Here is a 25,444-nt window from a genome sequence, read left to right on the forward strand (position 1 = left end):
ACCCGCAGCCACGCCCCGCGGGGGAACTCTCTCAGGACCGGACCTTCAGGACCGCGCGATTGAACTTCCGGCTCGAGGCGCGCGCACGCGCACAGCAGAGCAGCGCACCGGAAGTGGCTGCTGCCGGGCTGCTCTGGCTTCCGCTCCGTCGCCTCTCGTTCGCGGTGGTGAGGAGGACGGAGCCGGCCGTGCGGAGCCCGCGAGGAGCGCAGGGATGGGCGCCGTCGCCGCGGGTAAGTCGTGGATTGGCCGCGCGGCCGCCTGCGCCCGGGACCCGAGTCTCCTGCCGGCCTCGCTCCCTGCGCCGCGGCCTCGCTCGGAGCGCGGGTCCCGGCCTCGCCCGGCGCCTTGGCCTCGCCGGCCTGGACCTGTCACTTCCAGGAGCTGCCCAGTGAGCTGTGGGTGCTGGCGCCCCTCGCCCCGGGAGCCCGCGGTTCCCGAGGATGGCGGCCGTTGCGGGGAGAGGGCTGGGGCGCGGGGGAAGCGGGCCGTCACCTCGGCGACCCTGTGCTCCAGGGTCCGACCCCAAACTCGGCGCCGAGGACCAGACCTGCTGACAGCAGTCCAGACGCTTCCATGCTTTTCAAAGAAATATATTTTCCTTGATTTCAGAGAAGAAGGAAGTGGGAGAGAGAGAAGCATCCATGATGAGAGGGAGTCATGGATCGGCTGCCTCCTGCACACCCTACACTGGCGATCCAGCCCGCAACCTGGGCTTGTGCCCTCACCAGGAATTGAACCCTGACCTCCTGGTTCAAAGGTCGGCGCTCAACCACGGGCCACACCAGCCGGGCCTAATAAGAGTTCTTGATGTTTTACAGCTGACGGTGCCCACGGTACACCCTTCCCATGACTCACTAGATGCCCTGTACAGCTGTCAAAACTTTACTGCGGCTGTTTCCGCAGCACTGAAGTCACCGCCACTCCAGTCACAGCTCATCCTTCCGGTTTCCCTCAAAGCAGTTCTGAGAGCTCCGCCTGCACGCCAGACGCCAGCATTCTCCACGTGGTTGCTTCGTACCTCCGCACCCCGTGATCGTCCTTAGTCCATCAGGTATTTCCATGCGCGAAGTGTTTCTTGAGGACCTACTAACACCGTTTTAGTAATGCAGAGGCAATGCCTAAAACCGCTCCTTTTCTGGACCTTTAGATCCCAGTGGAGAAATTGCACATGTCCAGGTTGAAGATGCCCCGCTCGGGGTCAGAGGCAGGTGTTTGGAGGGCACCCAGGATTGACTGGGTGAGAGAGAACGGTCTGCCCTTGTTTCCATCTCTGACGCCCTGTGGTTCACCGTCTTGTTGAGTTTCCTCCTCTAGTGAAACACTCAGTGTACAGAGTTGTGGTGAAACACCAATGGGATGGTGATCATGAAAGGGCATGTGATTACTCTTCACTGGTTCTTTTTGATAAGTAATGAGGGTCAGGATTGCAGACCATTGGGACAACTTGTGAAGGACCCTGAGTGCAGGCTCGGGAATGTGGACTGGAGCCTGTTAATGCTTTCAGTCAGGAGTGATGTGATGGAAATGGCATCATGGAAAGATGTTTCTGGTGCCAGAATACAGCACAGGTTAGAGGGAGTTTGACTGTAGGCAAGAACTTGAGTGGTATTTTCCCCCCTAAAATCTACAATTCTAGATAAGTTATGTTAAATGTTACCTTTAGGGCAAGAAAACATAACATAAAATATACCTTGTATTATATATACCTGTATACTTTGTATTCTTTTGTTAGTTTATTTATTTACTTTGTAAGCTTGTTACATTTTAGATTATCTTTGTAAAGGTTAACCGTTACTTGATGTGGTACTAATTTTTCATACAGGCCTTTTGAATTACTTTAATTACACTAAACCAGCTGTCGGCAAAGTCATTAGTCCACAGAGCCAAATATCAACAGTACAATGATTGAAATTTATTTTGAGAGCCAATTTTTTTAAACATAAATTTCCTCTAATGCCACTTCTTTAAAATAGACTTTCCCAGGTCGTGATATTTTGTGGAAGAGCCACACTCAAGGAGCCAATGAGCCGCATGTGGCTCCCGAGCTGCAGTTGGCCGACCACTGCATTAACCCATTAAGAGCTAAAAGAGGTATACTTGTAAGACAAGACTTGGTGACAGCTAAGTAGCAGAATTAATTGGGAAGTGTTTTCAAAACATATGTTCCAAGTCTAACTTTACACTAATGTAACCAGAATTTTAGTAAGTATGCCAGGTCAGATATTCAGTGATTAAGACACTAAGCTATTGTAATGTATGTTAAGTACAACTTTTCAAAATCATTACTATTATTTAAAGTTATGTAAATACTTTCAGTACTTTTTCATATATACAAATTTTGCATTGTTGCGTAAGGAGGTGCTAGATTTGTCATAGTATTCCAAACCAACTTTATAATACAAATATTTGACAATGTGATTATAATAAACTAGTGGCCCATTGTAGGAAGATTCCTTCAATGGGGCTGCCTGCTGGGTCTCTGCCCTACCCGCTTTCCTCCCTTCTCCCCACCCCGCTTGCTTCTCTGCAGCTTCACCCCCTTCTGCAGGCTTGGCTTCTTTCTATGCTGCCTTGATATGCAAATTAACCACCATCTTGGTTGGGATAATTTGCATGATCTCCCCAATTGGCTGGTGGGTGTGGCTTGTGTAGCAGAGTGATGATTAATTTGCATATTACTTCGTTATTAGGTTAGATTATTGTATAATATCCATATATGGTAGAATTCATATAGGAAATCCTAGTGTGGAAAATGCAGAACAATTTATCTTTGTTTTCTTTTTTTGCCTGGTAATTATTTTGCAAACTTTCTAACTCACTTTAATAGTTTGTTTTCAGAATTATTTATAATTTTTCTTAGAGAAATTATTGATTTAATTTACATAGACCTCAGAGCTAAGAAAGGAAGCTTAGCCTGGCCAGCATGGCTCAGTGGTTGAGCATCAACCTATGGACCAGGAAGTCACAGTTTAATTCCCTGTCAGGGTACATGCCTCGGTTATGGGTTCCATTCCCATTGTGGGCCATGCAATAGACAGCCACTTAATGATTCTCTCTCATCATTGATATTTCTATCTCTCCCTCTCCCTTCGTCTCTGAAATCAATAAATATATATTTTTAAAAAAGAAGAAAGAAAGGCAACTTAGAAGGGAAGGACATTGTCTGTGTGCCACGCATTCCACGTGTGCTTAGTGAGAGGTTGAATCCAAATGGTGTTACGTGCTGAGACTTCAGGTCTGTGTAAGAAGACCTGGGTTCTCTCCTAACCTTCACATTTATTAAAAACCTGTTTTTTGCTCTGACGTGTTGGCTCAGTACCTTGGGCATGTACCTTGGTTGCGGGCACATCCCCAGTGGGAGTGTGCAGGAAGCAGCTGACTGATGTTTCTCTCTCATTGATATTTCTCTCTATCCCTCTCCTTCTCTGTAAAAAAATCAATAAAATATATTTTAAAAAAATAAAACTTTAAAAAAATTTTTTTTATTGATTTCAGAGAGGAAAGGAGAGGGAGAGAGAGAAACATCAGCTACAAGAGAGAATCTGTTTCCTACACGCCTCTAATGGGGATTGGGCCCACAATCCAGTCATGTGCCCTTGACTGGAATTGAACCTGGGACCCTTCAGTTCTCAGGCCAACGCTCCATCCACTGAGCCAAACCAGCCAGAGCTATTGAAGACCTCTTAAACCTGACTAAGAGTCTGTTTTGTAAGCTAGGAAACCAGTGTATTACCTTTTAGTCCCTCTACTTTAGAGTTTTTATTGAAAAGTACATGATATATGTGAATGGTCTTTATAAATGACTAGAGGCCTGATGCACAAAATTCATGCAAGAGTAGGCCTTCCTTCCCCCGGCTGCTGGCACCAGCTTCCCTCTGGCGCCCAGAACCTGGGCTGGCTTCCTTCCAGCTGCCTACAAGCATCAGACCCTGGCTGGCTTCCCCTGTCCTGTCCCAGCTTTGTCAGGAAGGATGTCCAGAAGATGTCTGGTCTAATTAGCATATTACCTTTTTATTATTATAGATAGTATGTGATAAATATGTAAAATGTTATCTATGGCTGAGTTCTATTACTGTCTCAGAAAAGTATAAATGACTTTTTTTTTTATCAAGTTAACTTTATCTTGTTTTCTAGATTGTTATTTTGTGTCAGGAAGTAATCCATGAAGTGCCAACATGGGAAAGAAACGGATAAAGGAGAAAATTGTTCCAGTTGATGATTCTTCTGAATCTTCAGGTATATTTTACCAATTGAACCTTTAAAGTGATATAAATGGCCATTTTTTTAATGTGTAAAAATGGTATCGCCCTAACTCAGTGGATAGAGCTTTGGCCTGCAGACTGAGGTCCCAGGTTGGATTCAGGTCAAGGGCACATGCCCAGGATGTGGGCTTGATCATCCCCAGTAGGGGTGAGCAGGAGGCAGCCAATCAATGATTCTCATCATTGATGTTTCTCTCTCTTTCCCTCTCATTTCCTCTCTGAAATCAATAAAAGATATATTTTAAAAAATTATTAAAAAGGGATCACATTATTGTTCTGTAATTTGCATTTTTTTTTTTTTTAAATTGTTTTCAGAGAAATTGATTTCAGGTTGGGGATCGAGCCCACAACACGGGCATGTGCCCTGACTAGGAATCCAACCTGGGACCCTTCAGTCCACAGTTGACACTATTCACTGAACCACACCAGCGAGGGCTGTAATTTGCATTTCAACTTAATGTTTTTATTTAGTACACTAGGGGTCCAGTGCACAAATTCGTGTACCTTGAAAGGAACTGTGGGCTGTGAGGCTGCGTAGACATAGGAGCAAGTCCTGGCCCATCTTCTGCACCCCCGCCCGGTCCCTTCTGCTGTGGCACCCTCCCCTTCCTCCCCTCCCCCGTCCCATCTTTCCGGCAGCCCTACTCCTGCTGCCTCTGCTCCCACATGCTGCAGCACCAGCTCTGCTAGCACCCATTGATGGCACGGAGCGATTGGGGCCAGCGCTAGGCGCTGGCACTGGGTGTGAGCTGGGCCAGTGTCAGCAGCAGAGGCCAGCTCTGGGCAGGACCATGATGCGGAGCAAAGAATTTTCAGTAACCAGAGCCCCAAAGACAGCGACCAGCACTCCACCTTGGTCTGGTGCCCCTGCTCACCTCCACCATCCCACCACGGCCAATACCTGCCATGTTCTGTGCATGCCCCTGGTGGTCAGCACGTCATAGTGACCAGTTGTTTGGTTGTTCAAGTTGTTCAGCCATTTGCTGTATTTGCATACTAGCCTTTTATTATAAATGAAACATCCTATATGTCGTTTAACAGTTTTCAACATTTTAATGGCATGATTAGTCCATTGATAAGAAGACCATGAGTTCATAGCTCATGTCTACTATCTACAGTTTGAAACTTTCAGTGGCTGCCGTCTCCTCTCCTTGTGCTACTGTAACATACTTTGGGATTCCTGTACATGTACTTGTTTTCCCGCCTCTCCTACCAGAGTGTGAACTCCTTAGTGAGAAGAGCTGAGCTTGGTTCTTCTGGTTCCCTGGCACCTGCCTCAGCACAAGGCCTGCTGACTGAGCAAGCACCTCTCTGCAGATGTGTAAAATACAGAGGATAATCAGTAGCTAAATGGCCTAAATGAAAGGAAGTAGTTAAATTCATCAAAGTGAAAGTATGTAGGACTATAGAAATAGCAAAATTCCAGATTTCTCACATAATCAACTAATATTCAGATGCCAAACAAAATGTTACTTTTTCAGATTATCTAACAATTTGTACCTAGGATAAATTCATATTTGAAGTTCAAATGCAAGGTAAGCTTTGAGATTCTCTGAAGAAAGTTGTATTTTATCTCATCACTTGTGTTATTTGTTTTAATAGAACCCATGTGCAGACACATTAGAAAAGGATTGGAACAAGGTATTCTGAAAAAGGCTTTAGTGAATGTGGAATGGAACATTTGCCAAGATTGTAAGACAGACAATAAAGTGAAAGATAAATCTGAAGAAGAAGCAGAAGAAAACCCTTCAGTTTGGCTGTGTCTTAAATGTGGCCATCAGGTATGCTTAGATGTTGATCATTGTGGGATTTTACAAACTGAGCTTGTTTTGGAAGGTGTTACCTAAGTACAGGGTGGCGAGGAGGATGCTAGCTCACAAAGGCCATGTTCCCTAGGGAGCACATTTGTGAGATTTAGGTGGTTTCCTGGGGTGTGTTTGCAGTGTGTCTTCACCAGGAAAACTGTGAGGGAGGCAGGATTAGGCTGAGGGAGAGCAAAGAGGCAGACCTTCAGGGCCTCAGCTAGTCTCAGGATGAGCCGTGGTCTTGGTACCTGTGCATAGACCAGTCCTTGGACGTGGGCTGCCCTTGGTGTTGGGACAGGTGGGGTGGGGAGGCCACCCTTGGCCAAGCCAGTTTCCTTTCTCAGATAATTCCTGAGGATGGACAGACCGAGCTGTGAGCTGTCAGCAGGCAGCTGGGAGAAGAGAGTACCTTGATCTTGTGGGTGGGGGTATTGGGTGGCAGAACAGCTCCCAGGTATGCACACACTAGAGGTCAGGGTCTCATAGGCACCTGTATTGGTTAGGCCCAGTGTTGCTGAGTGGTTGAGGAGGTCACAGGGCACATGCCCAGGTTTCGGGTTTTATTCCAAGTGGGCATGCAGGAGGCAGCTGATCAATGATTCTCTCTCATCCTTGATGTTTCTATCTCTCTATCCCTCACCCTTCCTCTGAAATCAGTCGAAATATATATATTTTTTTTTCATTTTTTTTTCTTTCTCTTAAATGTAAACAAACAAACAAACAAACAAACGCTGAATGATTCCAATATCACCTGGACCTCTTCTTTGCCCTTTTATAACTACACTCTTTCCTCCTCCTGTCCTCCCCTCAGGCAGCTACTAGTCTGTTATCCATTTCTAAAATTTTATCACTTAAGGAATACTATACACCCCTGGCCGGTTTGGCTCAGTGGATAGAATGTCTGCCTGTGGACCAAAGGGTCTGAGTTCAGTTTTGGTCAAGGGAATGTGCTTTGGTTGCAGGCTCCTTGGCCCAGCAGTGGTCAGGGCTCATGCAGGAAGCAAACAATCGATGTGTTTCTTTCCCATCGATGTTTCTGTCTTTCACTCTCTCTCCCACTCTCCCCAAAAACCAATGGAAAAGTATCCTCGTGTAAGGATTAACAACAACAAGATAAGTAAATGTAATAAAAGTTACTCTGTTGTCAGTATTTAAAAAAAATTGCTATACAGTCTGGCTGCCGTGGCTCAGTGGTTGAGCTTCAACCCATGAACCAAGAACTCACTGGTTTGATTCCTGGTCAGGGCACATGCCGGAGTTGTGGGCTCCATCCCCAGTTGGGGGCATGCAGGAGGCAGCTGATCAATGATGTTTCTCATCGATGTTTCTGTCTCTCTCTGTCCCTTCCTCTCTCACTAAAAAAATCAATAAAAATATTAAAAATAAAAAATGTTATATAAATGGGACCATATCGTATACAACATTTTTGGATTGGTTTTTCACTTACATAATCACCAAAGAGGATAGAAAGCTAGAAACATCGATGAGAGAGAGACATCGATCAGCTGCCTCCTGCACACCCCCTACTGGGGATGTGCCCGCAACCAATGTACATGCCCTTGACTGGAATCGAACCTGGGACCTTTCAGTCGGAAGATGATGCTCTATCCACTGAGCCACACCAGTTTCGGCTCAGCTGCTGTCTTAAGACAACTCTTTCGTTCTTAATGTTTCAGTTGATTTGCAATGGTGATATTAAATCTCAAAAATTAATGTCAAATTTAATTCATTTTAGAATTAAATGTTGAGTGGGATGAACTAATCAGTAGTGTTTTATATCATAGTTAGAGGATTAGAAGCCACTGACAAATAGTCCCCCTCCAAAGTGTACTTTTAGCTGCACTGGAAAAGACCCATCACTGTAGTGCTGTCCATGGGAGCTGGCCTGGTGCAGGCAGACGCACAGTCCAGGTGTATTTCTTAGCAGGGACTCAACCAGCTGCAGGCAGGAAATGCATGATCTTTTACAAATCAGACTTTAGATCTTGTGGGTAAAAACCTCTCATTTACTTGCATACATGCATAGCCCATGGGCATAGAGGACAGTGTGGTAGGCCTGGAGGGTGTAGGGTGGAGGGGGTCAGTGAGAGGAAAAAGAGGGACATCTGTAATACTTCCAACAATAAAGAAGAAAAAGAAAAAGTTACTATGAGTTTGGAGCTATTAAAAAAATCTCATTTACTTGTTCAATTAATGCTATTGACTTCCCTTTTTCTAGATAATTTTGATAATAGAAAGACTAACTCATTATTTGTGCCTTCAGGATTTACGGTTCAGGGGAGGATGGACGTAAACATTAGCAACTTTAATATAAGGTAGAAAGTAAGGAATACCACCAGGAATTTACACCAGTTTGATAGGAGAGTATTCACTGGGAGAACATAAGTTTTTCCTCTGGAGTACAAGCATAATAATTCCTCTGAGGGAGGTAGCCTTGGAGTGTGTGATCAGAAGACTGGGTGGGATTTGAGCAGAGGCAGTGGCGGTAAAGGGTTCCGTGAAGGGAATCACGGGAATAAGATGCTGTTGGTTGGGAACATGCCGAGTGTGTCAGCTGGTAGATGTACGCGGACAGGAGGAGGATGGACCGTAGCCTGGAGAGCTGGTTCGGTCAGGGTGTCAGGTTTGTTGACTAGGACTTTAAGAGCAATTTATAATCTTTGAGTTAAACATATAAACAGAGCTTTGTTTTATGAACATTAAACTGAAGAAATATGTATGTGAACAAAGAGGTTGAAGTTAGGAAAATACTATTTCTGAAGCCGATACAAAGTCCAAACTAGACCCAATAAACAACTGCATTGGCATGGCGGAGGGGACTGGAAGGGCAGGCTAACATTGTGTTGTCAAAATGTGAACAAGGCAGAATTTCTCGAGCCACTTCTTGTTATAGAACATGAATTCCCTCCTCTTTGGGTGAACTTCTGTGGCCCTGACACTGGCGATGCTGGTTCCCTAGGGCTGCGGCAGGAACTCCCAGGAGCAGCACGCTCTGAAGCACTACCTGACGCCAAGGTCCGAGCCCCACTGTCTGGTGCTCAACTTGGACAACTGGAGTGTATGGTGAGTTTCAGCTTCCTGGCTGGAAATCATTGGAGAAGGGAGGTATTGGGCATGCTAAAGGAGCAAGAAAGTTAACATTTTGTGTTTGTTTAAATCACCACTTGCAGAAGGCTGGCGACTGATGTTATGAGAAGTGTCTGCTTAGTGTTGCACTAGTCCAAAACTTGTAGCATGTAGGAGACTAGGAGCCCTCATCCTTGTCTCTTATGATACTGTGAAGCAAGCGTATGATTGGTTGCTTTTAGTTTAACAATTGGAACACCAAGAACAAATTCCAGACTAATAGGGTAGAGCAAAACTTTGGCAGTGAAATTACATGGCAATTTTCACATCTTTAAAACCACTTACACAGCAATGTTCACGAACATTATCTGACAAATAGAGGCCTGATGCACAAAATTCGTGCAGCATTAGGCCTTCGCTGCCTGGGCCCTCATAGCCCTGGCTTCATCCAGAAGGTCATCTGGATGGACATTCCACTGTTCTGCCATTCGGTTGATTTGCATATTAGGCTTTTATTATTATAGATAGATTATAAAATTTGTTAATTTTGATGATGTAGGCTTGTATTTTGAACTATGCATAGAGAAAACTTTTGACTTTAATGTTATAAGTAGCCATTTCGAGTACTACTAGTATATTTGTTTGGGGTATTTTTCACAGTTTATATGTAGCCATAATTTGGGCTAATGTTATTAATAGTAAACCAGAATTAATATGGACAGTCTTCTTTAAGAAAACATATAAGTTTTATTTTTATTTTCTCTAATAAAACAATTTGATAGTTATACACTTTGGATTCCAAGAATCATAATTTGTGCCCTTTTTGGTTGATAGTTTGTCACTTTTTTCTCTGTGGTCTTTGGGACACAGGTGTTACCTATGTGATGATGAGGTCCAGTACTGTAGTTCAAACCGATTGGGTCAGGTGGTTGATTATGTCAGGAAACAAGCCCATATTACAGCTCCAGAATCAGGTAAAAAAAAATCATTTGTTTCTTAATAGATACTGTAATGTTGACTTACATAACTTTTGATATTTGAATAATTTACTGGACTACCCAGTATTGCATTTAGTTGAGTAATATTAATTATGGTTGACTTTAAACTATGAGACTATTTTTGGTTTAAGGATGTAAAACTGAAAATATAGATAATTCTAAAGTGTTAGAATTAGAAGGGAATCAGAAATAACCTAGTACCCTGTGATGAAGAGTCTGGTCTCATTGATGAGCAGTCATGCCCTCCCTGCACAGGGGCTTACGGTCTACCTGCTTTATTTTAAGACTTAAATTACTTTTACATATATATATTTTTATTGATTTCAGAGAGGAAGGGAGAGAGATAGAAACATCAGTAATGAGAGAGAATCATTGATCCCCCTTCTGAGGATTGAGCCCACAACCCAGGCATGTTGCCCTTGACTGGAATGGAACCTGAGACCCTTCAGTCCACAGGCTAATGCTCTGTGCACTGAGCCAAACCAGCTAGGGCAAAATCGACCTGCTTTAGACTGAACTTCTCTTGTTTGGATGATATAAAAGTAAAGTACTTGTAAGTCCTTCACAAGACCAGATACTTTTCAGCTATTTTTCACACATAATTAAGTTAATTGGGTGCTGTGCATCCTTAGCTTTAGGTCTGTGCAGGTTTTTACAATCACAGAAGTGTCTTTGGCAGAGCCACAATTGTTTGTTCCTAACTTCAGGGTGCGTTTTTGAATTCATTACAAAATTTATTTCATGTCTACATTCTTTACTTGATTGCTCTGTATTCCAGTTGCACAAGTTAAGATATACTCATTTGTAGAAAACTTTGTGCATTAACAAAGGGGTTTTTGCTAAAAAGCATAGCCTGTTTGGCTTTATTTGTCAGACTAATGCTCACCTCAGTTTTGAGTATTTTTTATTTACTGGTTTTTCTCTCTCGATGGCAATTTACTTATATTTATTAGAAAACATTTAAAATCAAGCAGGTGGCAAATAATGATAGTGGGTAAAATTCACAAACTCTAGTACTCCGTCCTCAGTGTAACTTTGCATTTGATATGGCTATATTATACATTTTGCTAAGTCATTTTTTCTTTCTTTTGTTTCCTAAAGCAGCAAAAGATAATGGTAACATTGAACTTGAAAATAAAAAATTAGAAAAGGAGAATAAAAATGAACAAGAGAGAGAGAAAAAGGAAAACATGACTAAAGAAACTTCCATGAATTGTACTTCTCAAATATCTGTGAAAGGACTCAGTAATTTGGGGAACACTTGTTTCTTCAATGCAGTTATGCAGGTGCCAGTGTTAATTTTCCTCCTGTAAAAATCTAGGATCTCCCTCTTTGTTACTTCCAGTATTGAGTTTTTTTGCCTTAAGTAATTTATTCTCATGTTTTCAAAGAAAACTCAAGGTAGTACTTACTTTGCATGTCAGTAAAACACTGCTGAAGGGTTCAAAACAAACATGACCCCTGCCCTCAGGACTTGCCGTTGTTGAGGGAGTGAGGGCACGGGCTGACCCTGGACAGAGCAGTGGATGCATGGGCGGAGAGAACCGGGGTGGAGGCGGGTGGTGGAGAACGCCTTCCCAGGGGCTGCTTGTGCCCAAAATGGAAGTGCTGATGAGCATGGAGAGTCGGGGGAAGAGCATCCATTGCCTGTTTCCTGGATTGAGTCGAGAGTGCAGTTTTGGAATGACTTTATGTTTGGATCAAATGGGTTAATTTGTCTTGAGATAACTTTCCTTTTCCATCCTACATTCCAGAATTTGTCACAAACACCAGTGCTTAGAGAACTACTGAAAGAAGTAAAAATGTCTGGAACCATTGTAAAAATTGAACCGCCTGACTTGGCACTGACAGTATGTACTTTAACATTTTCTTTATAATCACGAATTTTCCTCTGTGAATGTCCATATTTTAAGTTACTTTAAAGCATTGATGCTCATTTTCATCATTTTTGTTTGTTGTCTTAGGCTACCAAGTTAATGACTTTCAGACTAACAGAAAGGATAAGGAGCCTCCCATCCCCCATTTCTTTGTTGCTGCTTTCCTGTGTCCTGCTGTGCTCTCTTGTATGGCTTCCTTCTTGGGAATGCTGGGGACGTTTGTGAGGCCTTGGGCATACAAAATTGTAGCCACATGAACTCTACCTTAGCTTTTGCATTAGGTCTTTTGCTTCTTAAGTATTCTAAGTCCCTGATCATATAAAACTAAACCAGTAGAACTGAATTCTTCATAAAATAGTCTGTGGCAGAACCTTTCTACATCTGTTGATGTATATTTTGAACTTTTCAATAGCTCAATCAGGCACATTGACAATATAGGTTAACTAGTTACATTTCCCTAAAATAAATGATTTCTAAATTGGAATGATGAGAGTATTTTTTGTTCCCATCTTCAGGAGTCCTTGGAAATTCACCTTGAGCCTCCGGGCCCTCTTACGTTAGCCATGAGCCAGTTTCTCAGTGAGATGCAGGAGACCCCCAAGGGAGTCGTGACCCCGAAGGAGCTCTTCTCCCAGGTCTGTAGGAAGTGAGTATCTGCGCTGTGGGTGCCTTCAGTGCCTGAGTCAGGTGCTGAGAAATTCTATGAACCTTTGTAGCACGAGAGCCAACCCAGTGCACACATGAAAGCATTGACTATTGCATCTGGATTAAATAACGTGTGCTCTCTGTGACAGTGACATCTGCCACCGGTGGTGTTGGACCACACAGAAGTTTTAAGAAACCAGAGCACATGGAGATTTGGAATATGATCCTAAGATTTTGTGGAAAGAGTTTCCCATTGTAGTGGACTCATCATCACTTTTCTCTTTCTCTGTTTTCCTTTCTTCTGTAGAGCAGTGCGCTTCAAAGGCTATCAGCAGCAGGACAGCCAGGAGCTGCTCCGGTACTTACTGGATGGGATGAGAGCAGAAGAACACCAAGTCAGCATGTTTTATAACCTCCTCTCACTCACTCTCCTGTCCTTTAGTATCTTAAGGGGCATTAAAGCAGTGAAAGTAGTCACTGAGGCCATTGGATCGGCAAGACTTTTTCTGCACCAGCCTTTTTGGTCTGGCTGTCATTAGAGTGATGACGAGCATTAGAGATGATGCTCCTCTTCATGATGCTCTGTGTTGTGTGACATTCCAGCATCATGTCATTCGGGGTTCTGTGGTCTGGGCCGCACCCGTGAGCTCCAGTTCCCACACAGCACCTCACTCTGATTCTGAGTAGGACTCTGCACAGCCTTCCGAGTCTGGGAAGCACAGTGGCCTCGAGTAACGAGTAACGTCGGGTTGTCCATGTTGTGTTGCTATCACGTTGATGAGCCTTAGGGCTTAACTCTTTATGTCAATTAGCGGGTGGTAACATTGGTTTTCTTGTATGTCGTTTTGCTTAAAGTCACAGAATCTATTGACGACGTTAGTAAAGATTTACTATACATTAACTCACTTTGTATGAGTTGGGACATTTGTCTCATTTTAAAGTTTTTGTTACTTACCAGGATGGAAAGTAATGTACTTGGGGATGTGAATATAATTAGTAATAATATAGTGATATCAGCTAATATTTATTTTGCTCTTACTTTATGTCAAGCACTGTGCTTAGTATTTTATATGAATAGCTTAGTCTTCACAGTCATTCTGCAAGGCAGACGTGGTTACCCTCCCCTCGCTCCTAGATTCTGGAGCTAGACTGTAGGAAGCCTCAAGCCCCTAGTGATTGGTGGGCTGTCTGGCTGGAGTCTGTCCCTGTGGCTCTCAAACCGTCCTGCCTCTAGGACGAAGCTTGGTGGTCTCTGCAGAGGAGAGGGGCCTGTTCTGAAAGCTTTGGTTTGATAGGTTAAAATTTTGAAATGATAAGATAGTGCCTTTTCCATGGGTTAGTGGTTTTATAAGTATAATTCTTTTTAGCTCCTTGAATTAATTTTAAAAATGTGACTTTAGAAATATTAATTTTTATTCAGTAAGTTTGGAGAGCTAATTCTTGATTACTTTCTTGACTTGATCACCTATTTTCTAAGGAAAATAATTATAAAAATTTAAATTTAATAGTATGCATATATTCATTTTATTACTTTTAGAGAGTGAGTAAAGGAATTCTTAAAGCATTTGGTAATTCTACTGAAAAATTGGATGAAGAACTAAAAAATAAAGTTAAAGGTAATGTTTGACTTTTTGAACTAAACCACTATAGTTGAGTTCCTCTGCCCCTAGATGCAGATGCCTGCACATGTACTTTGCATCCAGTTATTAACATACTTTCTCTTTATCACCATTGGCCTTTAAAGATTGTTCAGTACTTCAGAGATGGATATTTTACAAAAATTAAACTTCTGATGTATTCTTTTTATGCAATGTTATAGTGACATTTACAAAGATGGAGCTAAGATGACATCACTATTTGATTTTCAGAAGGTTAAACTTCTAGTTAGCAGTGGTCAGTGAAGTACACTTGTCTGTGTGAGTTGGCAGGAGCTGGGTTATTATTGTGGAGCCAGCCTCGCTCTGACTGTTGTGTGACAGGTAGCAACCTGGCCTCGGTCTGTCTTGGAGCTTGTGAGGTTGCGACTCTGCTCTGCCTCCTGTCGCCACAGTTGCCCCCGCTGGGTGCTGAGCCCTGAAAATGGGGTTGGAGCAACTGATGGGCTACATCTTTATTTTTACTTACTTTGAATTAATTTGATTTAAATGCCCCCAGGACCAGTGGCTACTGTATTGTAAACCACAATTTAGAATCAACAGATAGCAGCTCTTTGCCTCTGTGGTGCCCCTAAGGGGCCTGGTGGTGACAGAAGGACCTTCATGCTGTCACTGTCCATCACAACATGTGTTTCTGTATACATTGGCAGCTGCTATTTGTACAAAGTATGTAAATTTCATCTATTTAGAAAAAAGGGTGGCCAGGTAGTAAAATTACGTCCCCTTATACCAAATTTATCAAGATTATTTCTGGAACATAGGAAAATAAAAGGAGGAATTTGTCTGAGACATTTTCCTTAAGGTTTTTCCTTGTTTGTTTTGCTCTGGGTGTAAGGAACTCAGTCTGAGCCGCCTCAAAGCAGGTCCCGTGCATTGTTGCCAGCTTGCTGCCCAGTGTGGAAGGGAGCGGGTGTCGTCCAGCTCGCTTGTCTGCCCGCTTCTCTGTGGAGACAGATAAACACAACGTCTCCCTGCCCTGCACAGTTGTTTTTCACTAATTAGGTCTCGGACGAGAACTTTTTCTTTTCCCCTGAGATGTGACTGTGAAATTTGTTGTGCTCAAAAGTGCAGTATGTGCTGCTGATTATAGCATAAATAAAACCATGGTAATTTTGTGGATAGAGAAAGACAAGCCTGACACAGGAAATTAAAAAGTAAAATTTTAGGGCTAGAGAGGCGAAGAAGTAGATTTTGTAAGTGTAATGGCACATTTCCTACGTGCAGATTACGAGAAGAGGAAATCAGTGCCGAGTTTTGTGGACCGCATCTTCGGTGGGGAGCTCACGAGCACAATCATGTGTGACGAGTGCAGAACGGTGAGTGGCGGTCGTGCTGGGGACTCACTGCCAAGACTCCGCCTGCCAGCTGTGCGTTCACAGAGGCTGCGCCACAGCCGTCCTCGGGGCCACCAGGCGCCGTTCGCTGCTGGCCGGGCCTCTTGATATCGGAAGTTGTTCCCATGTTCTGCTTCCCTAATCCACAGTTCTCAGTGCTGTGTTTTTCAAAGATTAGACCCCGCCACCAATCTTACTATTTGATGTTTACAGTGAATCTTTTCCTTCCTTTTACATTTTCTTTTTTGGTTGGTTAAGGTCTCCTTGGTTCATGAGTCTTTCCTTGACTTGTCTCTACCAGTTTTAGATGATCAGGTAAGACCGTTGAGTTCATTTTATTTAAGTAGATCGTTTTCCTGTGTAGATTTAATGGGGGAGCCTTGTCACCTTTTCCAAGTGTGTACATCACTAGCCTGTGGATAATTTTTCTTAAATAGTTGGATAAAGAATGGGGTACTTTATTTACAAAAAAAAGAGAAGACTGTGTTTAGAATTCTTTATAGTTAAATTGATTAGTTTATATGTAAAGATGTATTTTCTTCATATTAAAAGTTACTATTTATTTTCATTATTTAAGACTAACCACAAATGCCTTACAGTCCTAAGTTCTTAGATGTTAATAGAGACTATCTCAGTTTTAAGCCATGTGAATTTGGTTTCTAGTAGTAGGAAAAAATGTTATGAATTTTGGATAAATCATTATTCAATTAAATATGAATCAGGGGTCCTTTTAATTAAAGTCTTACAAATTTATTTTCTTTCCCCAAAACTGTCATTTCCATGCAAGAAAAAAATGAGTAAAAAGAAACACCTACATTGGGACATGGAGATGATGGGACAGAAAGTGCAGTTGGAAGTGGACAGGCTCCATCGGGCTGCGGCCTGTGTCGAAGGCCATGTGCTGCCCGCCTGCTGTTGCCCTTCCAAGTGGACTTACTTTCTTACTGTGGGCTTGCTTGTTTTATTGGGATATGAAGAGTGCTGTTTAGTATTTGAGATAAACAAATTTTGTCCTGGGTATATTTTTAAACATTGTGGGTAATCAATTACTGTAAAATAGGAGTAGAAAAATATTTATGTAGCATGAAGTTTCTTCACCAAATGTAAAATTTTATTTTTGGCCCATTTTTCCCCATATTTTAAGAGTGGTAAGAAAAGTACTAATGATAAAAATCTGAAAAAGACAATGGAGAATGACGATAAAGACAGTGAGGAAGAAAAAGATAATGACACTTACATGAAAGAGAGAAATGATATTCCGTCAGGAATAAGCAAGCACTTGCAGAAAAAAGCAAAGAAGCAAGCCAAAAAGCAGGCCAAGGTGAGTCATTGGGAGACGGCCACCCTCCTCTCATTTCCATTTCCCGTTTTGAACGACTGCATGAGTTAGATTGACGTCTTGAACAGGCCTCGTGAACAGCAGCTTTTGCACTCAGGAGTCCAAGAGTAGTTCCCTGCGTGTTCTCTGCTTAAAAAAAATTTTAGTTCATTTTTAACATTTTTGAGTTACTTATTCATTGACATCCAAACTTTAAAAATACATTCATGTGTACAAGTCCTCTTGACCGTCCTTTTATGACCTTATAACCACTTTACAAGCTCATGTGTCCTCTGGAGTTTCTTTTGGAAAATATAATCAAATACAAATATGTTTTTATCTCCTTTTAGAAATTATGCACATGGTTTGTTTTTTGTTTGTTTCTACTTTATTACGATTATCTTTCCATTTTAGGACACAAACATTTGTTTTTGTTTTTTAAATATTTTTATTGATTTAAGAAAGAGGAAGGGAGAGGGAGAGAGAGCAAAACATCAATAATGAGAAAGAATTATTGATCTGCTCCCTCCTGCACTCCCCATAATGGGGATTGAGCCTGCAAACTGGGCATGTACCCTGACCAGGAATTAAACACTGACCTCCTGGTTCATAGGTCAATGCTCAGCCTGAGCTACACCAACCAGGCAGGTTGTACCAATTTATATTCCCACCAGCAACATCTGAGACTGCTTTTTCTCCTTGTCCTCATGACAGTGTGTTCTCAGACGTCTAGATTTCTGCTCGTCTGATGGTGGCATATAGTAACTTAGTGCACCTTATTTTCTACTTAAAAAAAAAAAAAAAAAAAATATATATATATATATATATATATATATATATATATATATATCTTTATTAATTTTAGAGAGGAAGGGCGAGGTAGGAAGATTGAAATATCAGTGATGAGAGAATCACTGATCCACTGCCTCCCACACACTTCCCCCCTTTCCCCCCCACTGGGGATCAAGCCCAAAACTTGGGCATGTTCCCTTGACCGGAGTCGAACCTGGGACCTTTCAGGCTGCAGGCCGAAGCTCTGTCCTCTGAGCCAAACCAGCCAGGGCTATTTTCCACTTATTTTAATATAAGTTCAGCACATTTTTATGTTTAAGAGTCATTTGTGTTTCATTAAAGTATTCACTTATGTTCTTTCCCAATTTTTATTTTTTTTAATTGAACTTATTGAGGTGACATTGTTTAATGAAATTATATAGGTCTCGGGTACAGTTCTATGATACATCATGTGTGTCGCACCTTTCTTTAAGGTGTGACTTTTACTGAAGCACCTAGGAGACCGTTTGTGTCCTGTGCTCCCTTCCACCCCTCTGTTCACGTTAGCCTCACGGCCTGTCCTCAGTTACAGCCAGATGGTGACCCTCTTCAGGCAGGACTCTTGATGAAATGCCTTTGTCCCTCAGCACAGAAATAGGCTGCAAATGCGTCCCCTGTACACAAGGCTTCCTTGCTTCTTCCCTGACTTGGGAACATTTGTTTCCTGAATGTTTCCCTCTGTCTCTGTTCACAGTAGCCCTTTCTCATCAGGGAAACCGCCTGAGTTGTGTGTGTAAAGCAAGCATGTCAAACTCAAAGGCTAACAACGGGCCAAACAAGGTTTAAGTTTACGTGGGCCGAAAAATAACAAAAGCTTCAGTTTTCAAAGAAACGTAGGTTTATTTCACTAGAGACATGCTGAATGCAAAGGGCTGAAATAAATGAGTCATTGTTACCATGAAATAATAGAACATTTTAATAAAAACTAATATTTTTCTTGAACATTAACTTACCAGAGACTGAATAACTGCACAATAAGTGTAAAGCAAATAAACCTATTTTTCTTCTCCAAAAGCGAATTATTTCCTGTTGTGCACACCAATGATGTGGCCATCAGCTGCTAAATATTCGCTGCTAGTATTAGTGGAGAGAAATGGTGTTTCTGCACATAAGGGAAATGATGCAACACGATTATAGTCATCAGTCATTATCGAACATTGTAGTTCATCATTAATAATTATGTATAATAGGACATTGTAAAAATTAAGTTGTGAAATATTTATTAAAACGTTTCTTACATACTATTACCTTGGCTGGGCCGTGAGTTTGACATGTTTTGTGTAACAGTCTACTCTGTCGAGAGCACTCCTCTTAGAACAATATCCTGCACATTTTTATTTGTTCTAGGGCAATGGTCAGCAAACTCATTAGTCAACAGAGCCAAATATCAATAGTACAACAATTGAAATTTCTTTTGAGAGCCAAATTTCTTAAACTTCTTCTAATGCCACTTCTTCATCATAGACTCGCCCAGGCAATGGTATTTTGTGGAAGAGCCGCACTCGAGGGGCCAGAGAGCCGCATGTGGCTTGCAAGCCACAGTTTGCCGACCATTGCCCTAGTGTGACAGTTGTTTGTTGATTGATAGTTTATTCCTACTTTCAATCAAAGACATTTTCTTCAAAACTTACTTGATCCCTGATAGTAAAGGAACTCTTAGGATCAGTTTTAGGGATAAATTCTTCCTTATCAACTTCATTTTTGATGAACAAGCAAGAGAACCTGATGTGGTACATGTATGCTCTTCCTCTCAATTAAAAAAAAAAATGTTTTATACTTTTTACATAGAACCAGCGAAGGCAACAAAAAATTCAAGGAAAAGTTCTTCATTTAAATGATGATGTCTGTGCCTTGGACCATCTTGAAGATAATGAGTGTGAGGCTGAAATATCAGTTCAGGGAGAAGTGGATATTAAGTCCAACCATGTCTCACAAGAGGAAGTTATAAGTAAAGAATATTGTGTTAATCCGAACGACTTGAATGGCCAAGAGAAAATGATAGAAAATGTAACTGACAATCAAAAATTCACAGAGGACGTAGATGTGAAAAGTGTCAGTGTGGATAACGACCTGGAGGTTTTGTCATCTTCTCCCACTGACTGTCCTGGGAGTTTGAACGGTGCTTTCCTGGATGCGGGGGGCGGTGGGGAAGTGGACATTTCTAGGGGTTTCCGGAACCTGCACTTGGATGCTGCTCTTCACCCTGACGACATCCATCTGGAGATTCTGAACGGCGGCCCTGCTCCCGGGACCACGCTGTACGAGTGTGTGGGCCAAGACCCAGAGACTGCTTTCTGCACCCTTGCAAACAGGGATGCGCTCAGTGCTGACGAGTGCTCCATCCAGCACTGCTTGTACCAGTTCACCCAGAACGAGAAGCTCCGAGATGCCAACAAGCTGCTGTGTGACGTGTGCACCCGGAGACAGTGTGGTGCAGCAAAGGCAAACCTCAAAGGTACTGGCCCCTCACAGAAAGCACCCTCATGTGGGGCATGCTCTGCCATCGGAAGGGCACTGCTGCACTAGTGGTGTTAGGACTTGGTGGCACCAGAAAATCCCCCTCCTTCTAAATATTCGAATGGAAGGTCGGATCGCCCCAACTGGATTATAGGGCTTCCCAACACTGTGCCCCTGGACACGTCTCCCGAAGGGTCATGGCGGCCGCCTTGCTTCCTCATTTCCCACCAGCACTGGGATGGCCCTCCCCTCCTTGCCCCAGGAAGCCACACTTGAATACCCTCCGGCACTCAAGGGACACGCCCAGCGCGATCCTGGGAACAAGGCTTCCTTAGTCTCCCTCGAGGACGAGGAGGGGCTTGGGAGAGTGGGACAGGGAATGTGGGTGCTAAAGGGTGCTTGCTAGATAGAATCTTTGAAACTAATTCAAGTCTAGTTTCTCATGTATTTACAAGTCCACACAGAATAAACTGTTGTTTCCACCATTCTGTTTAGAGCAGGTGTTGACAAACTAGTCCTAGGTTCAATGTGGCCTGTGCCTATTGTTGTATGGTCTCTGGGGAATGCTTTTCGTACATAGATATTTGAAAGTTATTTTAAGGTAGAAAACACTAACTTTGAACCTCAGTTAACTAAATGTTCTCTCTCCAAAAGTAATTGCATTATTTTCTTCAGTAAACTCTTACCATACTTTATTACATTTTGAATTCCATCAGTAAAAATTTGTTGAGGTTTTTATCTGATGTATAAAATCCTTGATTGGTCCTTAGTCCATAAAGCCTAAAATATTTACCTGGTCCTTTCCAGAAAGTGTACAATTCTGGCTTTTTCATCACAAACTGAATGCCTTAGAGTTCTAAAATGTTCACACTGCTGTATTTTTCCCCTTAGGTGAAAAGAAACATGTTTACACCAATGCCAAAAAGCAGATGTTAATTTCTCTCGCTCCTCCTGTTCTCACCCTTCATTTGAAGCGATTTCAGCAGGTACCCGTTTGTTACCTGAAATGAATTTTAAACATGTAACACCTGCTTTATTTATGTGTCAATGTAATAATTTTTCTTTGGTTTTCTGTTACTTCTTAATTCTACGTCAAAGAAATTTGAAAGTAAATATATATGTGTTTGTAAGACAAAAATTTTGATTAAGGTGCAAGTCAAGGAGTTGGAGGGTTTAGGCACAGTTCTTCCCGTTTACTAGAGTTCACATTGCTCTTCTTAGTGATGTGAGCATTGCTGCAGCTTTAGTTACGTGCCCCCCTTAGAGCTGGCCCACGTGGAGGCCGAGTGCCTCTCAGAAGAGCATTCTGCTCAGTTTTCAGCACCAGACCTCAGGTCTAACGCGCGCTCCTCACTGCCGAAGCAGAAACGTCGTTTCCTCACAGGAGCAGCTCTCGTGTGTGTGTGTGTGTGTGTGTGTGTGTGTGTGTGTGTGTGTGTGTCTGTGTGTGTCTGTGTGTGTGTGTGTGTAGCCACGTAGCCACACCTTCAGCTCAGTGAGAGACTGAAGTCGGGCGGCAGGGCTGGTGTCCGTAGCATGCACAGCTTGTGCAGGGCAAGAACCTAAACCCACTCCTCTTTTTCAGGCTGGTTTTAACCTACGCAAAATTAACAAGCACATAAAATTTCCGGAGATCTTAGATTTGGCTCCTTTTTGTACTGCTAAATGTAAGGTAGGTACAATTTTCTTTTTGTGAAAATTCTTTAAAGGGAAATCATCCTTTCACAAATAGAGCCTCAGCTCACCACGTGTGAAGTTGAGGAGTATTTCGGAGCAGAGTGGACCTTTGGCTCCTGTGCCTTCAGACTTTCAAGGTCTGTGATGAATTGTTTTGAACGTCAGCTTTCAGTTCAGCATTTTTTGAACTCCCATTATTGTGGCAGACGTTATCTGGGGAACTGAGGGCACAAAACTTAACGGTGAGCAGACAGTGACGGGCACAGTCTGTTCAGTGAGGCTCAGGGTAAGATTGGTGCACACGGAGCAGGGTGGCTCCAGGAGGTTCTGTCGAGTGGACACGTCTCAGCCAGCACTGGCCTGGGACTGGTGCGTGAGTGGAGTGGCCATGTGAGGTGGCATGGGGCAGGGGTGCAAGCAGTCCTGGAGCTCACAGGGCGAGGTCTGGGGAGTGTGGGGACCTGAGCTAGGAAGCTGGCATTATTAGGCGAGCAGTGTGGAGCCACAGAAGCAGGTCCCTGAAGATCTGTGAATTACGTGGGCTCTGCCTGAAGCCTGGAGGCTGGGCTTTGAGGAGGAAACTAGAGGCAGGGGAACTAGTTGGAAGGCTGTTGAGTTCCATCTGTGGATGCTGGGCTTAAACTAGGGCAGGAGAAAAATTAACCAGATTTGTGATCCAGTGCCCTGCAAGATAAGACGGAGGCCTTTTCATAAATGCTGAGGGTGACCAGAAAGAGGTGGAGCGTAGATCCCAGGGCCTGGCTGAATGACTGGGAGTGTAGGCAGAGGGAATGCCATACATTGATATGGGAAACCCACAAAGAGTGAGTGGAGAAAGTTGATAGTGTTCTGTTTGGGGCACAGAGTTTCAGACTTAGCCATCAGAGCTAGGTGGTGGTTCAAGCTGGGAGGTGAACGCAGAACCCTGGCTGTCAGTGATCTGGAGGTGGAAGTCTGTGCCCAGTTTGAATACACTAGTCTAAGTACATGAGTCTTACTTTATCCACGAAACTTGAAATGACAGGAATTCCTCTTCCCTATCTAAACTGCCTGCAGCGGGTTTCAGAGCTGGCAGGTAGTGAATTGCAGTTAGTGTGTCCGTAGGCCCCTGCCACTTTTGCTGTAGTTTTGAATACAGAGTATCGGGAATCCAGCTTTTGCTTAAAATGCCATTGCCCTTTGTTCAGATTCAAGGGAAGGGCCACATGTCATTGACATTAGAATATCAGAGAACAAGAGTGGCAAGTAGTACTGACTGAACAGTGTTGGGATCATGGCAAACTTCATGTGCTGTTAACTTACAAGGATTGAGACAGGAGATCCTGGGGATAAAGCAGGTAATCCATGAAGAGGTTTGGTTGGAAAGGAAAAATGGCAGATCCTTGAACATTTTTTTTTTAAATCTGAAAGACTTAGGTAGGCTTGGAGTCAAGAGGAAAATGTAGACCTTGAAGATACAAAAGGTACAGATCCTTGATATGGGAAGGCCCTGAGGACGACATGGCATGGCAAGGAGAACAGGCCCTGTGTAGTGTAGGTGAGGCTGTGCGTTTCCTGCAGTGTAGGTGAGGCCAGTTTCTGTGAAGGACATCCAAGGAAAAGTGACAGGGTTGTACAGTCACACTGAGGACCTGCTAAGGGAGGAATTCATGAATGTACTGCCTACATGTACAATAGTTTCCTAGCAACAGCAGCTGTGTGGCTGGTTTGTGATGAACTGATGTGGCCATGCTAAGTGCGTGCAGGAGGTTGTGATGCTCAAGGTCTCAGATCTCCAACGCTAACGGGCATTGGAACCACCAAGGAATCATTAGGCCAGGGGTCTGAGCTTCTGCATTTCTAAGCTCTCAGGCCGTCCCATTGCTACTGTTCAGTTACACTGAGTCTTGGACAGGTTGTTTTTATTTATTTTTTTTAAAGGATTTTTATATTTATTTACAGAGAGAAAAAGGGGAGAGTTTTTGGACACGTTTTGTCTGGGACCAAAGGAGGCAGGAGAAAGTGGGACTGGAGGGTCCTGTTAGGTTAGTCTGGTGAAGCGAGGTTGGAAGAGCTGTGCACCGAGGTTAGACTTAGTCAGAATCTTGAACAGCCTTGAGCGGTGAGGCTAAACTATTATAGAACAGCAGGGACAGTACTGAGGGTCTGGACAGTTCCCAAGGAGGGTGGCTGTATTTGGGGTAAAGCAGCATTAAGTGAAGAGGGGTATTGATTAGAGCTGGATGTACACACAGCACCACTGGAGGGCAGGTGCTGGTCGAGTGGTTGATAGTGGCCCCAGCTGGAGACACCTGTCCAAGTCCATCCAGCCCGTAACGGGCGGGACTGAGGCTCCAGAGGCAGAGCCAGCCCCTCATTGAAGTCTGGGGCGAGGAGGGGAAGGGGACGGGAAAGGGGAAATGTTTTGAAATGTGGTATTTTTTAGCAGGATGAGAGTGGTTGAAGCTTTTGGGATTATTTGATGCCAACTCTCCTGAACGAACTTGGGCAGAAGCGATGCCATGGGATGGCCTCTGGGAAAGGGCCGTGGCTACTTTGTAGGCAGAGTGGACTTGGCTCAGTGGGCAATCAGAGTCAGCCTCACTGATGACCTCTGTGTAAGACACATGGTCATGCGCACATTTCCTGTGTAGAAGGTACAAGAACTAACACGCGAGTCCTGTTGGTTCTACAGAATGTTGCTGAAGAAAGCACCAGGGTGCTGTACTCCCTGTATGGAGTCGTGGAGCACAGCGGTACCATGAGGTCCGGGCACTACACTGCCTACGCCAAGGCGAGAACGGCAAACAGTCGCCTGTCTGACCTTGTTCTCCGCGGGGATGTCCCCCAAGGTAAGCTCTTCAGTCCTGGGAATGTGGCATACACACGGCAAACCGAACAGTGAAGAACCAGAATCATCCCATTTACACTTAATTTTCCATCTCCTTGGCAGATTTTGAAATGGAGTCAACCAAAGGGCAGTGGTTTCACATCAGCGACAGCCACGTGCAAGCTGTGCCTACAGCGAAAGTCCTGAACTCACAAGCATACCTTCTGTTTTACGAGAGAATTTAAGTTTTTATAACAGCTGTAATAATAAGTGAAGACAGACTAAATCATGTTCCCGGTCAATTACATCCACATCAGGAGAAATTTCGTGTTGAAATATCGAAGGAACACCTGCAGGTTGACCACAGTTTTGTCCTGTCACCTGTCGTCATGGTGTTCCTTCCTGCTTCCAGGTTCTGGACGGATTCTGGATCAAGTCCTCTGGTTAATATGTCTGGTGGTTATAGCACATCAATAAACTGACTTACTCCAACACTTGTTTTATTACTTACAAATAAGATTGTACACTGTGTTGACTGACCCTACCAGGTAACATCTGACTAAGGGAACTTCACTCTGTTAACTTTTTGAACATACGGTAGGAATTTGATATTGGCAGTGATGTGATGGGCAGAAGCAGGTCTTTAACACTGATGCCACGGTGGGCATGCAAACTGCCCAGTTTACCAGCTGTCAACAGTCCTGGGA

The 25,444-nt window shown here is 43.4% G+C and overlaps 1 protein-coding gene across 8 annotated transcripts in view; it reads left to right on the forward strand.

Annotated features, from left to right (window-relative positions):
- The window catches only part of USP16 (ubiquitin specific peptidase 16), a 29,597-nt gene extending 4,353 nt beyond the window's left edge, over positions 1-25,244 (forward strand). The window contains exons 1-21 of one of the 8 annotated variants that reach the window (XM_036432665.2): positions 95-233; positions 822-1,017; positions 1,757-1,759; positions 2,248-2,252; positions 4,138-4,239; positions 5,868-6,046; positions 9,030-9,133; positions 10,007-10,110; positions 11,236-11,420; positions 11,889-11,984; positions 12,527-12,657; positions 12,964-13,051; positions 14,194-14,272; positions 15,536-15,627; positions 15,904-15,960; positions 16,790-16,966; positions 19,583-20,249; positions 21,143-21,237; positions 21,837-21,923; positions 24,603-24,759; positions 24,861-25,244. In XM_036432665.2, the coding sequence (XP_036288558.1) occupies positions 4,179-4,239; positions 5,868-6,046; positions 9,030-9,133; positions 10,007-10,110; positions 11,236-11,420; positions 11,889-11,984; positions 12,527-12,657; positions 12,964-13,051; positions 14,194-14,272; positions 15,536-15,627; positions 15,904-15,960; positions 16,790-16,966; positions 19,583-20,249; positions 21,143-21,237; positions 21,837-21,923; positions 24,603-24,759; positions 24,861-24,982 (2,481 nt within the window). In that variant the 5' untranslated portion in view covers positions 95-233; positions 822-1,017; positions 1,757-1,759; positions 2,248-2,252; positions 4,138-4,178 and the 3' untranslated portion in view covers positions 24,983-25,244. Of the gene's footprint in view, positions 1-94; positions 234-821; positions 1,055-1,756; positions 1,760-2,247; positions 2,253-3,103; positions 3,245-4,137; positions 4,240-5,867; positions 6,047-9,029; positions 9,134-10,006; positions 10,111-11,235; positions 11,421-11,888; positions 11,985-12,526; positions 12,658-12,963; positions 13,052-14,193; positions 14,273-15,535; positions 15,628-15,903; positions 15,961-16,789; positions 16,967-19,582; positions 20,250-21,142; positions 21,238-21,836; positions 21,924-24,602; positions 24,760-24,860 lie in introns of those variants that run through there. The other 7 variants (XM_045579790.1, XM_045579792.1, XM_045579794.1 and 4 more) reach the window with 7 other exon arrangements.
- Positions 25,245-25,444: the final 200 nt, after the last annotated feature.

The sequence above is a fragment of the Pipistrellus kuhlii genome, unplaced genomic scaffold (genome assembly GCF_014108245.1).
Source record: "Pipistrellus kuhlii isolate mPipKuh1 unplaced genomic scaffold, mPipKuh1.p scaffold_m20_p_115, whole genome shotgun sequence".
NCBI lineage: Eukaryota > Metazoa > Chordata > Mammalia > Chiroptera > Vespertilionidae > Pipistrellus > Pipistrellus kuhlii.